The following is a 15173-nucleotide window of genomic DNA, read 5'->3' as shown; positions in this document are numbered from 1 at the left end:
GGTAGTCAACAAAAGGGCAAATCCAAAAAAATGTAGTATAAACACAGACAATGGGGAAACACTGGCCTACAAGCGCTCCAATTGAAGAACAGCCTTTACCAAAGGTGCCATGGACTTTGAAGACTCTCAAACTCAGGATGAAAGGGAGAAATGTGCTAAGAGGAAGGCACGGGATCAACTCCTGCTCGGAAACCTATGTCCCCACCGTGGAAGGACGTGTGGATCCAGAACTGGCCTCCACAGTCACTTACGGACACACACACCATTAAGACCATATTCACGGAAGACAATCTTACTCGGCTACGAGTGATCGCCAAAGAAGAAGATGGTCAGATTGCTGAATAAAGAGGACTGCAATCAAATATGGTTAAAGTCCTTAGACCTCCTGATTTGATGACCTGCTCAACACCTGCCTGGCATCATCCTTGGAACCTTAGAAAAGGAAGGATATTTTTCTAATTAAAAGAAATAAACAGTAGTTCAGCACACAAACAAACGACACAGGCAGTGATTCTGCTGCCAGTTATTGCCTGCGTTTTAACTTAGTGGGAGACCAGTAACAAGTGAAAATAGGACAGGCTTGGGTGACAGGTAAGCACCTGATAGCCATCCATTCTCCACCTGTGCATCGTCTTGATTTAGAGATGTTAGACATCTTCAAACATCTAAAGGGCTGTCACAAGAAAGATGGAGCAAGCTTGTTTTCTCCTGCTCTGGAGGGCAGGACCTGAACCAATGGCTTCAAGTTACAAGATAGAAGATTCCGACTAAACATCAGGGAGAACTTTCTTGGAGGCTTTGAAGCAGAAGTTGGATGAACATCTGCCATGGATGCTTTGGTTGAGATTCCCCTGCATTGCCGGTGGTTGGACTAGATGACCCTCAAAATCCCTTTGAGCTCCACTATTCTATGATTTTCTGAGATTAGAATGCCATTACGTATTAGAAAAACTGTAGAGAGAAAGAAGATAGAGGAACCAGCAGAGGGGGCTGGTGAACCGAAAGCTTGCTTAGACCTGAATCCACCAAGCGAAGAGAGTACAGTACACATTTGGAACATAGGAGGGATAAAGCCTGAACGTTTTCTCTCTCTTGCTTGCACACACTTTCTCTTGCACAGACCCTGTGTGCTAGGAATTCTTAGCTTGTCTTCTTATCCTCACTTGGCTCTGCTTGTTCAGGTCAGTAGAAAGAAAGAAAAAACTGCATGGTTTCCTATTTGCAACATATGCATGCCAAATTGATCCCAGGCAATAAGAGCACCCCCTCTTTATTTTCATTTTCTCTCCTCGTTTCAAGTTTGGGAGCCAATTAATAATATTTTTTTAAAAGGAACTTGCTTAAAATGATGTCAAAGCTTTGTGGTGAAGTGTTGCAGGGTTATAGTGTCCATTTTGTTTTTAGAAAACTTGTTGGTAGAAAGTCTTCCAAAAGTTCAGAAAGTAAAGAATGTAGTTCAGAAATAGTGTTTCTGGCAAGTAGAAGCACTAGCGTCTGTAGGGGAGGAGGGGCTGAAAATGAGAGTTTGTTTCCTTCCATTCATAGTACTCTGCTTTTGTCTTTTGGTGTTCCTTCTTAGGGTGGTGTGTGTGTGTTTGGACAGAGGTTCAAAGTAGGTGTTTTGTCCTCAGTGGACCATGGAAAACAAAGGTTCTGGGTCTTAATGCTGCAATCATAGGCATGCACGCTTACTAAGGACAAGCACTGTCCCATTGAAACTGAAAGGACTTACTTCTGAGTAAAGAAGTCTGAGACGGCAATGTAAGCACACTAAACTCAACAAAGCTTGCTTCTGGCAACCTTGTTCAGGATCAAGCTGGGAAAATATTTAATGTTCTTTCGGAAATGTTTTCTGAACAACCTCCTGTAGCTCATAGTGCTTCCATTCTGAAAAGATTTTCATGACATTTATTAGGGGAGAAAGCAACAACATTCAGTACCAACTCAGCATGAGGTGGAAGGAAGATGTATTTTTTGAGCTGCCTTCTGTAGGATTCTGTGCCCAGAGCAAAATTCTGTTTTCCATTTTATAAAATGAAGCCAAATTTAAGGATATGCTACAATATCATATGTAGCTGCTCTCTATAACTGTATGCATATTGAATAATGTAAAGCATGACCATCTAGTTACTGTTTCAGTTAAAGTTGTTGCTGGCATCCATCTGTCTCAAGAGACAATGGAGTGTGCCACCAGGGGTGAAGTCAAACCTCTGGAGAATCACAGCGCCTGCTGTGGCTGCAGAGACAGGGAACCTGTAACTGCTGCCCCCATGTTGTTTCTGCTGCATTAGCAGCACCAAAGTAACCTCTCTGGGGTACAAGCCTGGGCAGTGTGTATGGAGGTCCTGGGTTGCCCAGACTAGAAGACCCCTCCTCTCAGCCTTGCTGATGTGCTCCAAAGGAACAGAAAGCAATAGGTTTGGCACCAGCTTGGCTGCAGGAGCTGCTGGAAGGAGGCATACAAGATGCCATCCAATCGTCTTTAGGGACTCTGAATTTGTGTGGGGTTTCTGCTTAGCATTTTCTTCACTCAAAGATGTGCTGCAAGGCAGCAGTGGTGGAGCCATTCCCATGAATGAGTATAGCCACAAGGCGGTGGAGGTTTAGGACCAGAATTTTCCTTCTCCTAGATGAGCTACCTTCCCAGGCTGATGAGCCCCATCTGCCCTTCACCACCCTCTACAGCAGGGGTAGGCAACCTAAGGCCCAGGGGTCAGATGCAGCCCAATCAACTTCTCAATCTGGCTCGCAGACGGTCCGGGAATCGGTGTATTTTCACATGAGTAGAATGTGTCCTTTTATTTAAAATGCATCTCTGGGTTATTTGTGGGGCATAGGAATTCATTCATCCCCCCCCCAAAAAAAATATAGTCCAGACTCCCACAAGGTCTGAGGGACAGTGGACTGGCCCATGGCTGAAAAAGGTTGCTGACCCCGGCTCTAAAGCATGTGTAGTAACCGCCTTCTTGACCGTTGGACTTAATCTTAGTCACCTTTGCTCAGTCCGCCAGAGCCTTTCTTCACCTACAGGAGAAGTCCTTCACTCACTGAGGGTTTGAGACCCATCGGCTACCCTCACCTGATTTAGCCGGCCAGTTGAAGTTCTTCCTGGGGTGTGGTCATTGTCACATGCTGGCAGCTTCTAGGAGCCACAGGTGAGAGCTGAGTGCAGGATGGTGGTCACAGGTGGTCAAACTACTACCCCAGGAGGAACACGACATTCCCCACCCTTCCCTTAACATGCCATACAGCTCTAGTTAAAGTACTATAGTGATAAAACAGCTAAAGGCTTTGTAAATGTGCCCATAAAAGGCAGATGCCTTCCTGCTGGACACTAAGAGTTATATCCAACTAAGTTCTACTCAAAGCAGACTCACTGAAATGAATGAACCTGTTGGGATCTCCTGGTTCACGCTTCCCCCAGATTGCATGCCTGGGGCAACAGCCCCCATGGCATCCCCCCCCCCCGGTGCATGATGTTGTGCATATGATGTCACGCAACGCTGGGCCCCTTCAATGTGGGGGCAAGTCAGTGACCCTGCTACAATTTTTGGAGTGGTTTAACAGTTGATTCCTCTTCCCAGCGAACTCCATAGTCTAACTGTGCACTATATGAAGAATTGCTTTCTTTGGTCTGTCCTGGTTCTTCCAACATTCAGCTTCATTAAATGTCTGTGTGTCCTAGAGTTATGAGAGATGCAGAAAGGCTTTTCTTTATCTGTTTTATTTTATTCACAGGTGGAGTAGTAAAGTGCAGCGTGGTAAGAGGTAAAGCACTCTGTTTACTACCCCTTACTTTTTGTCTGATTCATTGATCTGTGTTCCTTTCCCCAAAGTATTTGTGTATTTTACATGCATTCATTGCTATGCAATGCAGGGACCTCTGTGCCTCCCATTCAATAGATAGGAGTTTGTTTAACCGTTTAAATGTTGGACAGATACACCCAATGTAAAAGGTAAAAGGACCCCGACCATTAGGTCCAGTTGTGACCGACTCTGGGGTTGCAGCACTCATCTCGCTTTATGGGCCGAGGGAGCCGGCGTACAGCTTCCGGGTCATGGGGCCAGCATGACTAAGCCTCTTCTGGCAAACCAGAACAGCACATGGAAACGCCGTTTACCTTCCCGCTGGAGCGGTACCTATTTATCTACTTGCACTTGGCATGCTTTCGAACACCCAATGTAGGTGGTCCTAACTGGCAGCTGCCAAGCAGTCTTCAAAGGCATTCTCACATAGGACTCATTGCAGTAGTCTAATTTGGAGGATGCCAGAGCATGGATAGCTCTCATGAAAGGGGCTCCCTGTTGCTGGGCTCTCTTGTGAATAAGCTGAATCTGTGAGCACTGCCAAACTGTGAACACTTCTCAGGGGAAGACAAACTGGGGAAGGGCCATGGCTCAGTAGCAGAACACATCAGTAGCATGCCAGGCTCTGGCATCTCTTGTCTGAAACCCTGAAGACTTGTGGACAATGCGCAGGGCTGGCTCAAGATGTTTTGCTGCCTGAGGCAAAGGCCACAATGGCGCCCTTCCCAAAGGTACATACAGATTTACAGTTGTATTTTACCCCAGTACTGGTGAAAGGAAAATACCTTTCATTGTGCTGGAGGGCAGCAGGCTAGCATAGTGGGTACAGGGCAGGCCACATGGCACTCATGGCTGTCTCCTCCCTGTCCCTCAGCACCTGCTGTCCGAGGCAGCCGCCTCACTTTGCCTCATTATAGGGCTGGCCCTGGCAATTTGTGCAGATAGTACTGAACTAGATGGGCAAATGGTCTCACTTTTGTGTAGGCAGCTTTTAATGTTCATATGCCCACCAGCAGTATCTTAGATTGAGCTTCACTTTATTGCCTCACATCTAGTCCCATTATCTACTTACAGGCTCCTATCAAATTTTATCCTTAAAGCTGGGAAACAGATCTGAAAGATAGCAACTCACAGAAAAGGCACCCTGTGTGCTTCATAGCTGAGCCTTTGGGTAATGTTCAACTAACCTGTTCCATCTGCACAAGGATTTCTGCTTGCGCAGTGGGCTTCACCTCTCTCCTCCCTTCACATACACCTTATACCCTCCCCAACTCTGCTCCAAGCGGTTGGGGGAACCCTTAGAACAGATTTAGTGGGGTGCTGGGAAAGAACGTTCCACTGTACAAGCAGAAATCCTTGGGCTGATGGAACGTGCACTAGCGCTACTTGACAAAATAAAAAAATTACACCGTAATAAAGTTAACAGTTACCGTATTTTTCGCTCTATAGGACGCACTTTTTCTCCTCCAAAAATGAAGGGGAAATGTGTGTGCGTCCTATGGAGCGAGTGCAGGCTTTCGCTGAAGCCTGGAGAGCGAGAGGGGTCGGTGCGCACCGACGCCTCTCGCTCTCCAGGCTTCAGGCAGCTATCTGCAAGCCTTCGGAGCGCTCCAAAGGCTTGCGGATAGCAGCCTGCAGCATGAAGCCCGGGGAGCGCAGTGCCAACTGCCGCTGTGCTCCCCCGGCTTCAGGCAGCTATCCACAAGCCTTCTGAGCCTGGTGGGAGTTCCTGCCGGGCTCCGAAGGCTTGCGGATAGCTGCCTGTTCTCAGGTCCCAGCCCCGCGGGCTTCCTCCGTCCCAGCCCCGCGGCTAAAAACAAAGCCGCGCGCAGCTTCTCCCGGCTGGAGAGGTTGTGCGCGGCTAAAGAGGAAGCCAAGACAGCTGTCTTGGCTTCTTTGCTCTTTGGGGCTGGGGGGGGGAATAATTCTTTTTTTCTTTATTTCCCCCCCTAAAAACTAGGTGCGCCCTATGGTCCGGTGCGCCCTATGGAGCGAAAAATACGGTATTTTCGCTGCTGTTTTGCCTTAAGAGCTCTCAGAGAGCTGACTCCACTTTAGGGATGGGAGAGAAATTTAATTCCATTTGCATTTAAAGGAGAGCATACCTGATTAGCACTTTCCAAACAATAGCTGTGGTGCACTTCTCCAAGCAAGTACGGTAATGTGTGCATATACTAGGGTAACGTGTGCATATAAATGGATAGATCCATGGAAATAACACGCAAAATGCATTCTACTAGGGGGAAATTGCTTTGCAAAAATGTGCATACTGGGATAAATTTGCAGTACAATGCTGTTGAATTTTCACCAGACTTTCTTTTAAAATCACAAACTGATGTCGAAATGTAGAGAACTGAACTTGTGGTTTGAAAAATGCTAAACCGATGCTAAATGCTAAAATGCTAAATTTACACACCCCTACTTCACAGTGGGATGTTTCCTACCAAACTACAATTGCTTTGTGGCAAAATCCTGAAGCATCTAACATCTCTCTGGGCTTGTCATGCCTTTTAGGATGCTTTCCAGTTTGCTTGTCTTTAGGGGACAGCTGTTTACCCGATTCCTTGTCATTCTAAACCTCCTTCCCTCCCTTCCTTCCCTATCTTATCTCTCAGACACCAGTGGAACCAGTCATTCTCCTGAAAAGTAGTAGCAATGCTGCAATTTTGGAACACAAGAGGCAAATAATGATGAAGCAACGGAGGCAACCTAGAAGAAAATGGAAAGGCATCAAAGTGGGGGAGGATACATTATAGCTTAATGGGCGTAAGTGAGTCAAACTTGAAAGCATTTCATCCTGCCCTGCAAGCTGTGAATGCTGCAGAAGTAAGCTCTTCAAAGGGCAGCCTGTGAATACAGATTTGCATGAGAAATAGAAGATGTCTTCTGGCACCAGACAAGCTAAACCCAGTATTCCTTTTGTGCAATAGATACACCAGCCTTTCATCCCTGAACAAAATAAAGGAGTCAGTCATCCAGGGCCCTGTGCACACAGGGTGGCCCCAAAGCCAACTTCAGAAGACTTGCTTCACTGCAGTTCCATCCTCCTTGTGTTTTTAAGTGCAGTCCCTGGTTGCTACCAACTGATGGAATCCGCTGGTCGCTGGGACCATGGCCCGTCCAACGGCAGCACCTATGAGGTTGAGCTCAGAAACGGCTCCAATTCCACTTCTCAGTTTACCGGCGTGCAGATGATCCAGTCTTTCAAGCCTCTGATCATCCCCTGCTACACTTTGGTTGTGCTGGTGGGCATTTTTGGGAACTATCTCCTCCTCCACGTTATCTGTAAGACTAAGAAAATGCACAATGTCACCAACTTCTTCATTGGAAACCTGGCCTTTTCTGACATGCTGATGTGTGCAACCTGTGTCCCTTTTACTCTAGCATATGCCTTCAACCCCCAGGGATGGGTCTTTGGGAAGTTCTTGTGCTATTTTGTGTTCCTGATGCAGCCTATGACGGTATATGTCTCTGTCTTCACCCTCACGGCTATCGCAGTGGACAGGTAACTGCTTCCTGAATGATTCATCCAGATTTGGATCCCCATCCCCATTCCCATCCTTGCTGCCAGACCACTGTGTGTTTTGATAGCTCCAGATTGCTCCAGGTCAGGGGTCAGCAAACTTTTTCAGCAGAGGGCCAGTCCACTGTCCCTCAGACCTTGTTGGGGGCCGGACTATATTTTGAAAAAGAAAATATGAACAAATTCCTATGCCCCACAAATAACCCAGAGATGCATTTTAAATAAAAGGACACATTCTACTCATGTGAAAACACGCTGATTCCCAGACCGTCCGCGGACCGGATTTAGAAGGCGATTGGGCCGGATCCGGTCCGGGCCTTAGTTTGCCTACCCATGCATTAGGACCTTTCAGAAGGGCTTGCATTCAGCCACTGCTTTGACAGAAGGCTGTTCGTCATCAGTCACAAATGTTTTCCATCAAAGTTCTGCACTTTTGTTGCAGCCCAGTGGGTTGCATCTTAAACTCATCTTTTCATTAAAGAGATGTAATTACCTTCGGGAGGAAATCCAGCTGAGCCTTTTCTCAACAAGTTGGGGAAATGAGCTCTACACAAAGTGGCAGAGGCTCCCCAAGGTTTCAGGTGGGAGCTTTTCCTAGCCCTACTTGCAAATGTGAGAGATTGAATTTAGGACCAGGGCCATACCATCCCATTCTGCCACCTGAGGCGAAACAGGAAGGTGCTGTCCCCCTGCTGCCTGCCTGCCAAAGCCTCACTTACCAGGGTCGCATGGCAGTGACTTTCGGTGAGATCTCCCTGTGTAATTCTCATGAAATCTCACATGAGCTCTGTGAGATCTCGCTGGAAGCCACAACTGCTGCTGTTTCTCCTCACCTCTCCTGCGGCGCTGCCAAGAGCAGCCACACAGGGTTCCATTGCCTGAAGCAGCTGTCTCAATCCACCTCATAGGTGGGCTGGCCCTGCCTGGGACCTTCTGCAACCTTGTGAAGCCTGCGCTGTAACCCCTGAGCTGCAGCTCCTCACAGAAACTGGCCCTTATATCAAGATGATTGCAAACGAGCCCATCTCTTCCCTCTGCAGATGCCCTACTGTTTTAACTTGACCAACCCAAGGGACGTTACAGGGCAGTGGACATTAAGTGGGTACTTTCTCCTGCTGTCTTTCCAATTTGGGACCAAACCACAAAGACATTGCTGGCTGCTTGCCGTTCCCACTTTGTGAACCATCTTCCCTCAGTACCTCACAGTTGCCCTTTCCCACTGCAGGACCATCAGGCTCTCATCATGTTTCTAACTTGTGACGAGCCAAGTAGGCGAACAAGCTAATTTCGTCCCCACTCTTCTCCCCAGGAGGGTCTAGTTGAGCCAACAGGATAAGACCAGAGAATGATGCCTATTTGAGCTGCCGCTGAGTTTTCTCAGCAATCAAAGAAGGAAGTCTTTGCCTGCTAGGGCTTTGGGGTATTTTTGCACTGCTGGGTATAATTTCCAACCTCTGGTTAATATTATGATAGTTTATTTGCTGCAGAGAAACAAATTGTTCAGGTGGCTGAATGCAGTTTTTCTCTTTGAAAAGCAGGACAGTGATGTAAAAGCTAACGGGGGGGGGCATGGATATCTTTCTGATAGGATGTTTCCATGGCAACATAAATCTAGTAGGCAATGGTAATATAGGAAGCTGCCTTTAATGGACCACTGGTCCACCCGGCTCAGTGCTGTCTACACTGACTGGCAGTGACTCTTTGTGGCCTTGTCCAAACAGTACACTTAAAGCATTGTTGTTGTTGTTGTCTAGTCGTTTAGTCGTGTCCGACTCTTTGTGACCCCCTGGACCAGAGCACACCAGGCACTCCTGTCTTCCACTGCCTCCCGCAGTTTGGTCAAACTCATGCTGGTAACTTCAAGAACACTGTCCAACCATCTCATCCTCTGTCGTCCCCTTCTCCTTGTGCCCTCCACCTTTCCCAACATCAGGGTCTTTTCCAGGGAGTCTTCTCTTCTCATGAGGTGGCCAAAGTATTGGAGCCTCAGCTTCACTATCTGTCCTTCCAGTGAGCACTCAGGGCTGATTTCCTTCAGAATGGATCGGTTTGATCTTCTTGCAGTCCATGGGACTCTCAAGAGTCTCCTCCAGCACCAGAATTCAAAAGCATCACTTCTTCGGCGATCAGCCTTCTTTATGGTTCAGCTCTCACTTCCATACATTACTGCTGGGAAAACCATAGCTTTTACTATACGGACCTTTGTTGGCAAGGTGATGTCTCTACTTTTTAAGATGCTGTCTAGGTGATACCCCTTTAAGAGCCATGGCTCCCCCTAAGAATTCTGGGGACTGTAGTTTGCTAAAGCTGCCGAGAGTTCTTGGGAGATCCCTGTTCCCCACAAAGAACTACAATTCCCATGGTTCCCCAAGAAAAGGGATTGACAGTTCAAACACTCTGAGAATTGTAGGTTACAACAGCCCGAGATTATTTTAAAACACGATTAAAGAGCCTGTGTGAATAAAAGTGTCTTCGCCTGGCACTGAAAAGACCAGGCACCATAGGCAAGCATCTTTGGAGAAGCTATTCTATAGCCAGGGTGCCACTACGGAACACATACATGTAGGTGTGTGTGTTTGGGGAAGCTGGGTGCACTTGCTCTGGGCCTTAGAGGACGAAGCCGGCCCTCCAGCACTGAGCTGTAGCCCCATTCTCAGCATGGTGCATGCAAAGCCTGAGCCAGGGGACAGCTAAGCCCAATAGGCCTGGAGCGCATGGAGACTGCGCCCTCAATTGCACCAAGGAATGCTCTGCAACACATGTGTTCTTAGGCAGATGGGTGCATGTGTAAAAAGGTTCCCTGAGGTCAAGAAGCCTGGGCTCCACCTGACACAGGCAGATACAGGGACGCTTTTCTTCTTCCCTCTCACTGAGCTCGTTGAAGTTCCAAAGGGCTTCAAGGCACATTTTGACTTTATCTCTCAAAGCCCAAGCTTTAGCACACTTCAGAGGGGGCGGGGGGAAAACACATCTGGAAAAGTCAGATCTAAAGGAGTGTTCTGGGTGGTTGGTGTGTTTCTGGAGAGGCTGGTAGGAACCCTTCTGCTCGATACCAGTCTTCCCGCTGAATGGAAATAAAAGTCTGTGTTACTTCGTTCCCCCACAATAGCTACTTTCCCACGTGGCTTAATTCAGCAACGAAGCTTCTGATGGAATAATTGCTGTTCCCGAGGAGTGGAGCTTTTCTGGGGTGGGAGGCCATAATTTCCATCACCAGCTTTGCCTTGTGACAGTCCTTTCTTGTTTAATTAACTTGCATAGAAATGGAATATTATTGAAATCAAAGCAAGGGGAACAGTATGTTTGACTAAATACAGGGGCCTTCTGCTGCTTTTGTGTCCAGCCCTGGAATCTTCTGGGGCTGATCATTAGCCATTTGCTAGTACTCTTAGTGGTTCTGGTGGTTATTGCTGAACTGCAATATTGCCAGCGTTGCTCTAAAACAGAAACCATTTATGGCCCATGCCAGGGATGGGTGGGGGTGGGGAACTCTACCAGGATCTGAGTCCAACCATCAAAGATGTCCAACATGGTGCAAGTGCTGTTTGGAGAAGGCAGCCAGCAGCTATAGTTCTGCACCTGCATCCCTGTAAATAGGCCCCACTGAACTCAGTAGGGTGGTTTCCCAAGTAGACATGTATAAGATATGTAAGGGGTTTTGCTGTTCACAGTGAGCATGCTGCATTAACCAGGGAGTGTACCTGAGATTACTGTTGCATTTGTCTCTGACCCTTCCTCTAAGTTGTTCAAGACATAGGACATAGAATTACAGAGTTGGAAGGGACCTTGGGGATCATTCATTGTGGCTGATGGTCTTATGGACTGTGTTGGCAGCATAGATTATGGTAGGATAGCAAGCTTTCGAGAATTCTTTGTCAGGAAGGGAGACCATGCTGCCCTACCTTTTTACAAAAATACATTTTTATTATTGTTATTGTTATTATTATTATTAGTTTATTTTATATGCCACTTAATTATTATCAGCATTATTTATTCAGTTTATTAGTGGCTTGACATATAAGGAGTTTCCAAGAAACTTACAAAATTTTAAGAGCAGTAAGCATATCTTAAAACCAGGGGGAAAAAGAACGCTACAATAAAAGCCATGCAATAATCTATAAAACAGACCCAATAAATCAGTAATATATGCCAAAACAGGCTTCTAAGCAGTTTACAAAATATAAAAACCAGTTACATAAATGTTAAATTGTAAGCATCAATCCCATTGAGATTTAAAAACATGCATATATAAAATACAAAATTAAAACAATCCCATTACAGTGGTACCTCGGGTTACAGACGCTTCAGGTTACAGACTCCGCTAACCCAGAAATAGTACCTCGGGTTAAGAACTTTGCTTCAGGAGGAGAACAGAAATCGTGCGGCGGCAGCGGGAGGCCCCATTAGCTGAAGTGGTGCCTCGGGTTAAGAACAGTTTCAGGTTAAGAATGGACCTCCAGAACGAATTAAGTTCTTAACCCGAGGTACCACTGTAAAAGAATTAAAACAGGAGACTCTGCAAGGGAAGCCAGGCTGCTCTCCTGTAGGCAGGCTCCCTCTGGTTTGAGGTTGCAGCTGTTGGCCACTGATCTTAAGTATTCTTAATCATAAGGAGCTATCCTCTCTCTCATTGGAGCTGGGGGGGGGGGCATAGCTCAGTGGCGGTGAATCTGCTTTGCAGGTAGAAGATCCCTGGTTCAGTCCTCAGGGGGTCCAGGTAGGAGTGGGAAAGACCCATGCCCCAAATCCTGGATAGTCACTGCCAGTCAGAGTAGACAGTACAAAACTAGATGGACCAATGAACTGACTCAGGATAAGGCAGTTTCATTCATATACAATCATATCTCGGGTTACGGACCGCTGAAACCCGGAAGTACTGGAACGGGTTACTTCCAGGTTTCAACGGTTGCGCATGCGCAGAAGCGCTAAATCGCTATACTCCAACTCCCATCCTCCCTGTCCTTTGGCTGTGCTTGGCTGAGGTTGATGGGAGTCCAATGATATCCGGAGGGCTTTCGTAAGAGAAAGCAGCAGGAGGGATGTCACTGTCTTTCCTCTCGTCTCTTCCCTAGGTACTACACCACCGTGCACCTCCTTAAGAAGCGCATTTCCTTTACTACCTGCGTGTACATCATTGGTGGGATCTGGCTGCTCTCGGGTGCCTTGGTGGCCCCTGCTATTGCCCACACCTACCATGTGGAGTTCCAGAAGGAAGGCTTTGCCATCTGCGAGGAGTTCTGGATGGAAGAGGGGAAAGAGCGCCTGGTCTACGCCTACAGCACCTTGATCATCACCTACATCCTCCCCCTCTCGGCCGTCTCCCTCTCATACATCTGCATCACCATTAAGCTGAAGAACCGCGTTGTGCCTGGACACCCGACGCAGAACCAGGCAGAGTTCGACCGCCTGCGGAAGAGGAAGATCTTCCGCCTGCTTGTGTTGGTGGTGGCCGCCTTTGCCATCTGCTGGCTCCCCATCCACGTCTTCAACGTCCTCCGTGACATTGACATCAACCTCATCAACAAGGACTACTTCCTTCTGATCCAGCTGCTCTGCCACTGGTTTGCCATGAGCTCTTCCTGCTGCAACCCCTTCCTCTATGCCTGGCTGCACGATCGCTTCCGAAGCGGATTGAAAGAGGTCTTCACCTTCAAGCAGAAGATCATGCCCACCAATAACTGTGTAGCGGTCAGTGTAATGCTCTGACATGTTGGACTTGGAGCAGGATCCATGGCAGTTAGTTGGTGGGGGGATTAGTTGTTCTTAGCTCATAAGATCTGCACTCTCTAGCCCACCAAAGCTCAGTCTTATGAACTGGAAGAGCAAAGCCTCTTGAGCAAAAAGTCCACCGCCTCTGTAGGAGAAAGGTTCTCCCAGAGAAAACCCTAAAAGCACCCAATTGTTTTTCCATCTCTCCCTCTTTCATACACATGTGTGCATGCACACAACACAAACATACACACAGACAGAATCTGCAATGAGATGTTGCAATATGGAGTGGTTCTGTTCAGGCTGCCAGCCAGCCAGGCATACCATTTTCCAGAATATTCCATTTCATCCCCGCTTCTTCATTTTTGAGCATGTTCAGTCCTCATTGGACTGTTGTGAAGGAGGGGAGACCTTTTTTGGGGAAGGGATAATTCTTTAGGTGCTGTTTTGAGTCCATTATTAGTATATACAATGATCTATTAGCATATACACACATGAAGGTGACGGCAGATGAGACTCTGCAATGTGAAGCGCTCCCGTTTAGAGTCAGCCAGGTTCCACCCAGTTCCCTCTCCCCCATTTCCTTACCCTTCCCAAACAGTTACACAGCATTCTGTGGCAACTGAGAATGCTGAATTCTCCTCAGGCTATTGGACTAGGTGACCCCTGGGGTCTCTTCCAGCCCTACAAATCTGTGATTCTATTTTCTTTAGGCCCTTGAACCCTTATATTTCCAAATAAATAAAAATTCCTTCCAGTAGCACCTTAGAGACCAACTAGGTTTGTTATTGGTATGAGTTTTCATGTGCATGAACACTTTTTCAGATACCAATGCACACGAAAGCTCATACCAATAACAAACTTAGTTGGTCTCTAAGGTGCTACTGGAAGGATTTTTTTTTTTAATTTTGTTTCAACTACAGCAGACCAACACGGCTACCTACCTGTAACCTTATATTTCCAGTTCATTGCATGCTGTGCCGTTTGCACAAAAATGCTTTGGCTCATGTTTTAAGTAGTTTCTCTTGACAATTCCTAATATACTACCTACTATAATCACACGGCTAATCTTAGGGCTTTACAAAATAATCCCATCTTCCTTTAGGCTTCAGCAGCCGTGTGCCGCCTTTAATATTTCCAGCTCTTTCCCACATCCTGCAGATGCAACATAACTTGATTTTCTTCCTCTCTGGGAATGTGTGATTGCTCTTACTACATTCTAATCAGATTACAGCCAGCATAAACACCTCACTTCTGAAGCAGTCCAGCCGTAATGACGTATGTTCCACTGCTTTTGACTCATCCCTCCCTTTCTACTGAACACAATTTACAAAAGTGTTGATATCTTTGCTAGAGCAGGTACTGAATGTCAGAAAGACAAAGGCATGAAAGGATGGCTCTCTTTCAGCCCTCCTACAGGGCAACCGTTAAAACATGCTGGATGACTTCTGATTGCTTCAGGGGCATTCACAGAAAAGATAATTGTATATGTTGCTGCTTAGATCCTTGCAAACGTTAAGTAGAGCCCTGCTGGGTCAGAGCAAAGAGCCATCTAGTGCAGTATCCTGTTCCCAAAGTGGCCAAACCACATGCCCATGAGCAAGACATAAGCATATCCTGGTCATGTTCCCCAGCCACTGGTTTTCAGAGGCATGCTGCGTCAGATGCTGGAGATGGTAAACAAGAGGGGGTAGGTATTGAGAGCCTTATCTTTCATAAATTTGTCTAAGCGTTCTTAAATTAGGGTAGAAACATGGAACTGCAGAACCCATGGATTGGAAGACAAGAAGGGGCCTTACACCGAGCCAGACCACGGCTCCAATCAGCTCAGTACTGTTTACACCAAGGAACAGATATGGCTGGAGTGCCATTCCTATGCTCCTCAATCAATGGGCATCCTGGCTGGAGCTGATGGGAGTTAGACTCCAATAACATCTGGAGGGGCACTACTAATTGGTAGCGGCTCTCCAGGGTTTCAGACAGGAAGTCTCTCCTAGCCCCTATCTCGAGATGCTGAAGACTGAACCATGTGCTCTACTATTGGGCTATCATAGGAACCAACTCTATGGGGCTAAGGACAGCTCAGCCGCCCCCGCCCTCAGTATGCAGGGATAGGGCTGAGCCCCCCCAATCT

At 47.1% G+C, this 15173-nt stretch overlaps 1 protein-coding gene across 2 annotated transcripts; it reads left to right on the top strand.

Moving 5' to 3' along the window:
• Positions 1 to 1070: 1070 nt before the first annotated feature.
• On the top strand, positions 1071 to 14886 carry LOC310750584 (prolactin-releasing peptide receptor-like). Of its 2 annotated transcripts, XM_083588998.1 has the most exons (4): positions 1071 to 1181; positions 3739 to 3768; positions 6423 to 7312; positions 12403 to 14886. In XM_083588998.1, the coding sequence occupies exons 3-4, from the start codon at positions 6894 to 6896 to the stop codon at positions 13034 to 13036; spliced, it is 1053 nt and encodes a 350-aa protein (XP_083445124.1). In that variant the 5' UTR covers positions 1071 to 1181; positions 3739 to 3768; positions 6423 to 6893; the 3' UTR covers positions 13037 to 14886. The 2 variants fall into 2 exon arrangements, with proteins under 2 accessions (XP_083445124.1, XP_083445123.1); XM_083588997.1 differs by lacking the exon at positions 3739 to 3768.
• The last annotated feature ends 287 nt before the right edge of the window (positions 14887 to 15173 follow it).

Source organism: Podarcis filfolensis (assembly GCF_964270895.1).
Source record: "Podarcis filfolensis genome assembly, chromosome: 15".
Classification (NCBI taxonomy): domain Eukaryota; kingdom Metazoa; phylum Chordata; class Lepidosauria; order Squamata; family Lacertidae; genus Podarcis; species Podarcis filfolensis.
Note: the sequence above shows the minus strand (reverse complement) of the source record. Positions and strands in the feature narration are given on the sequence as shown.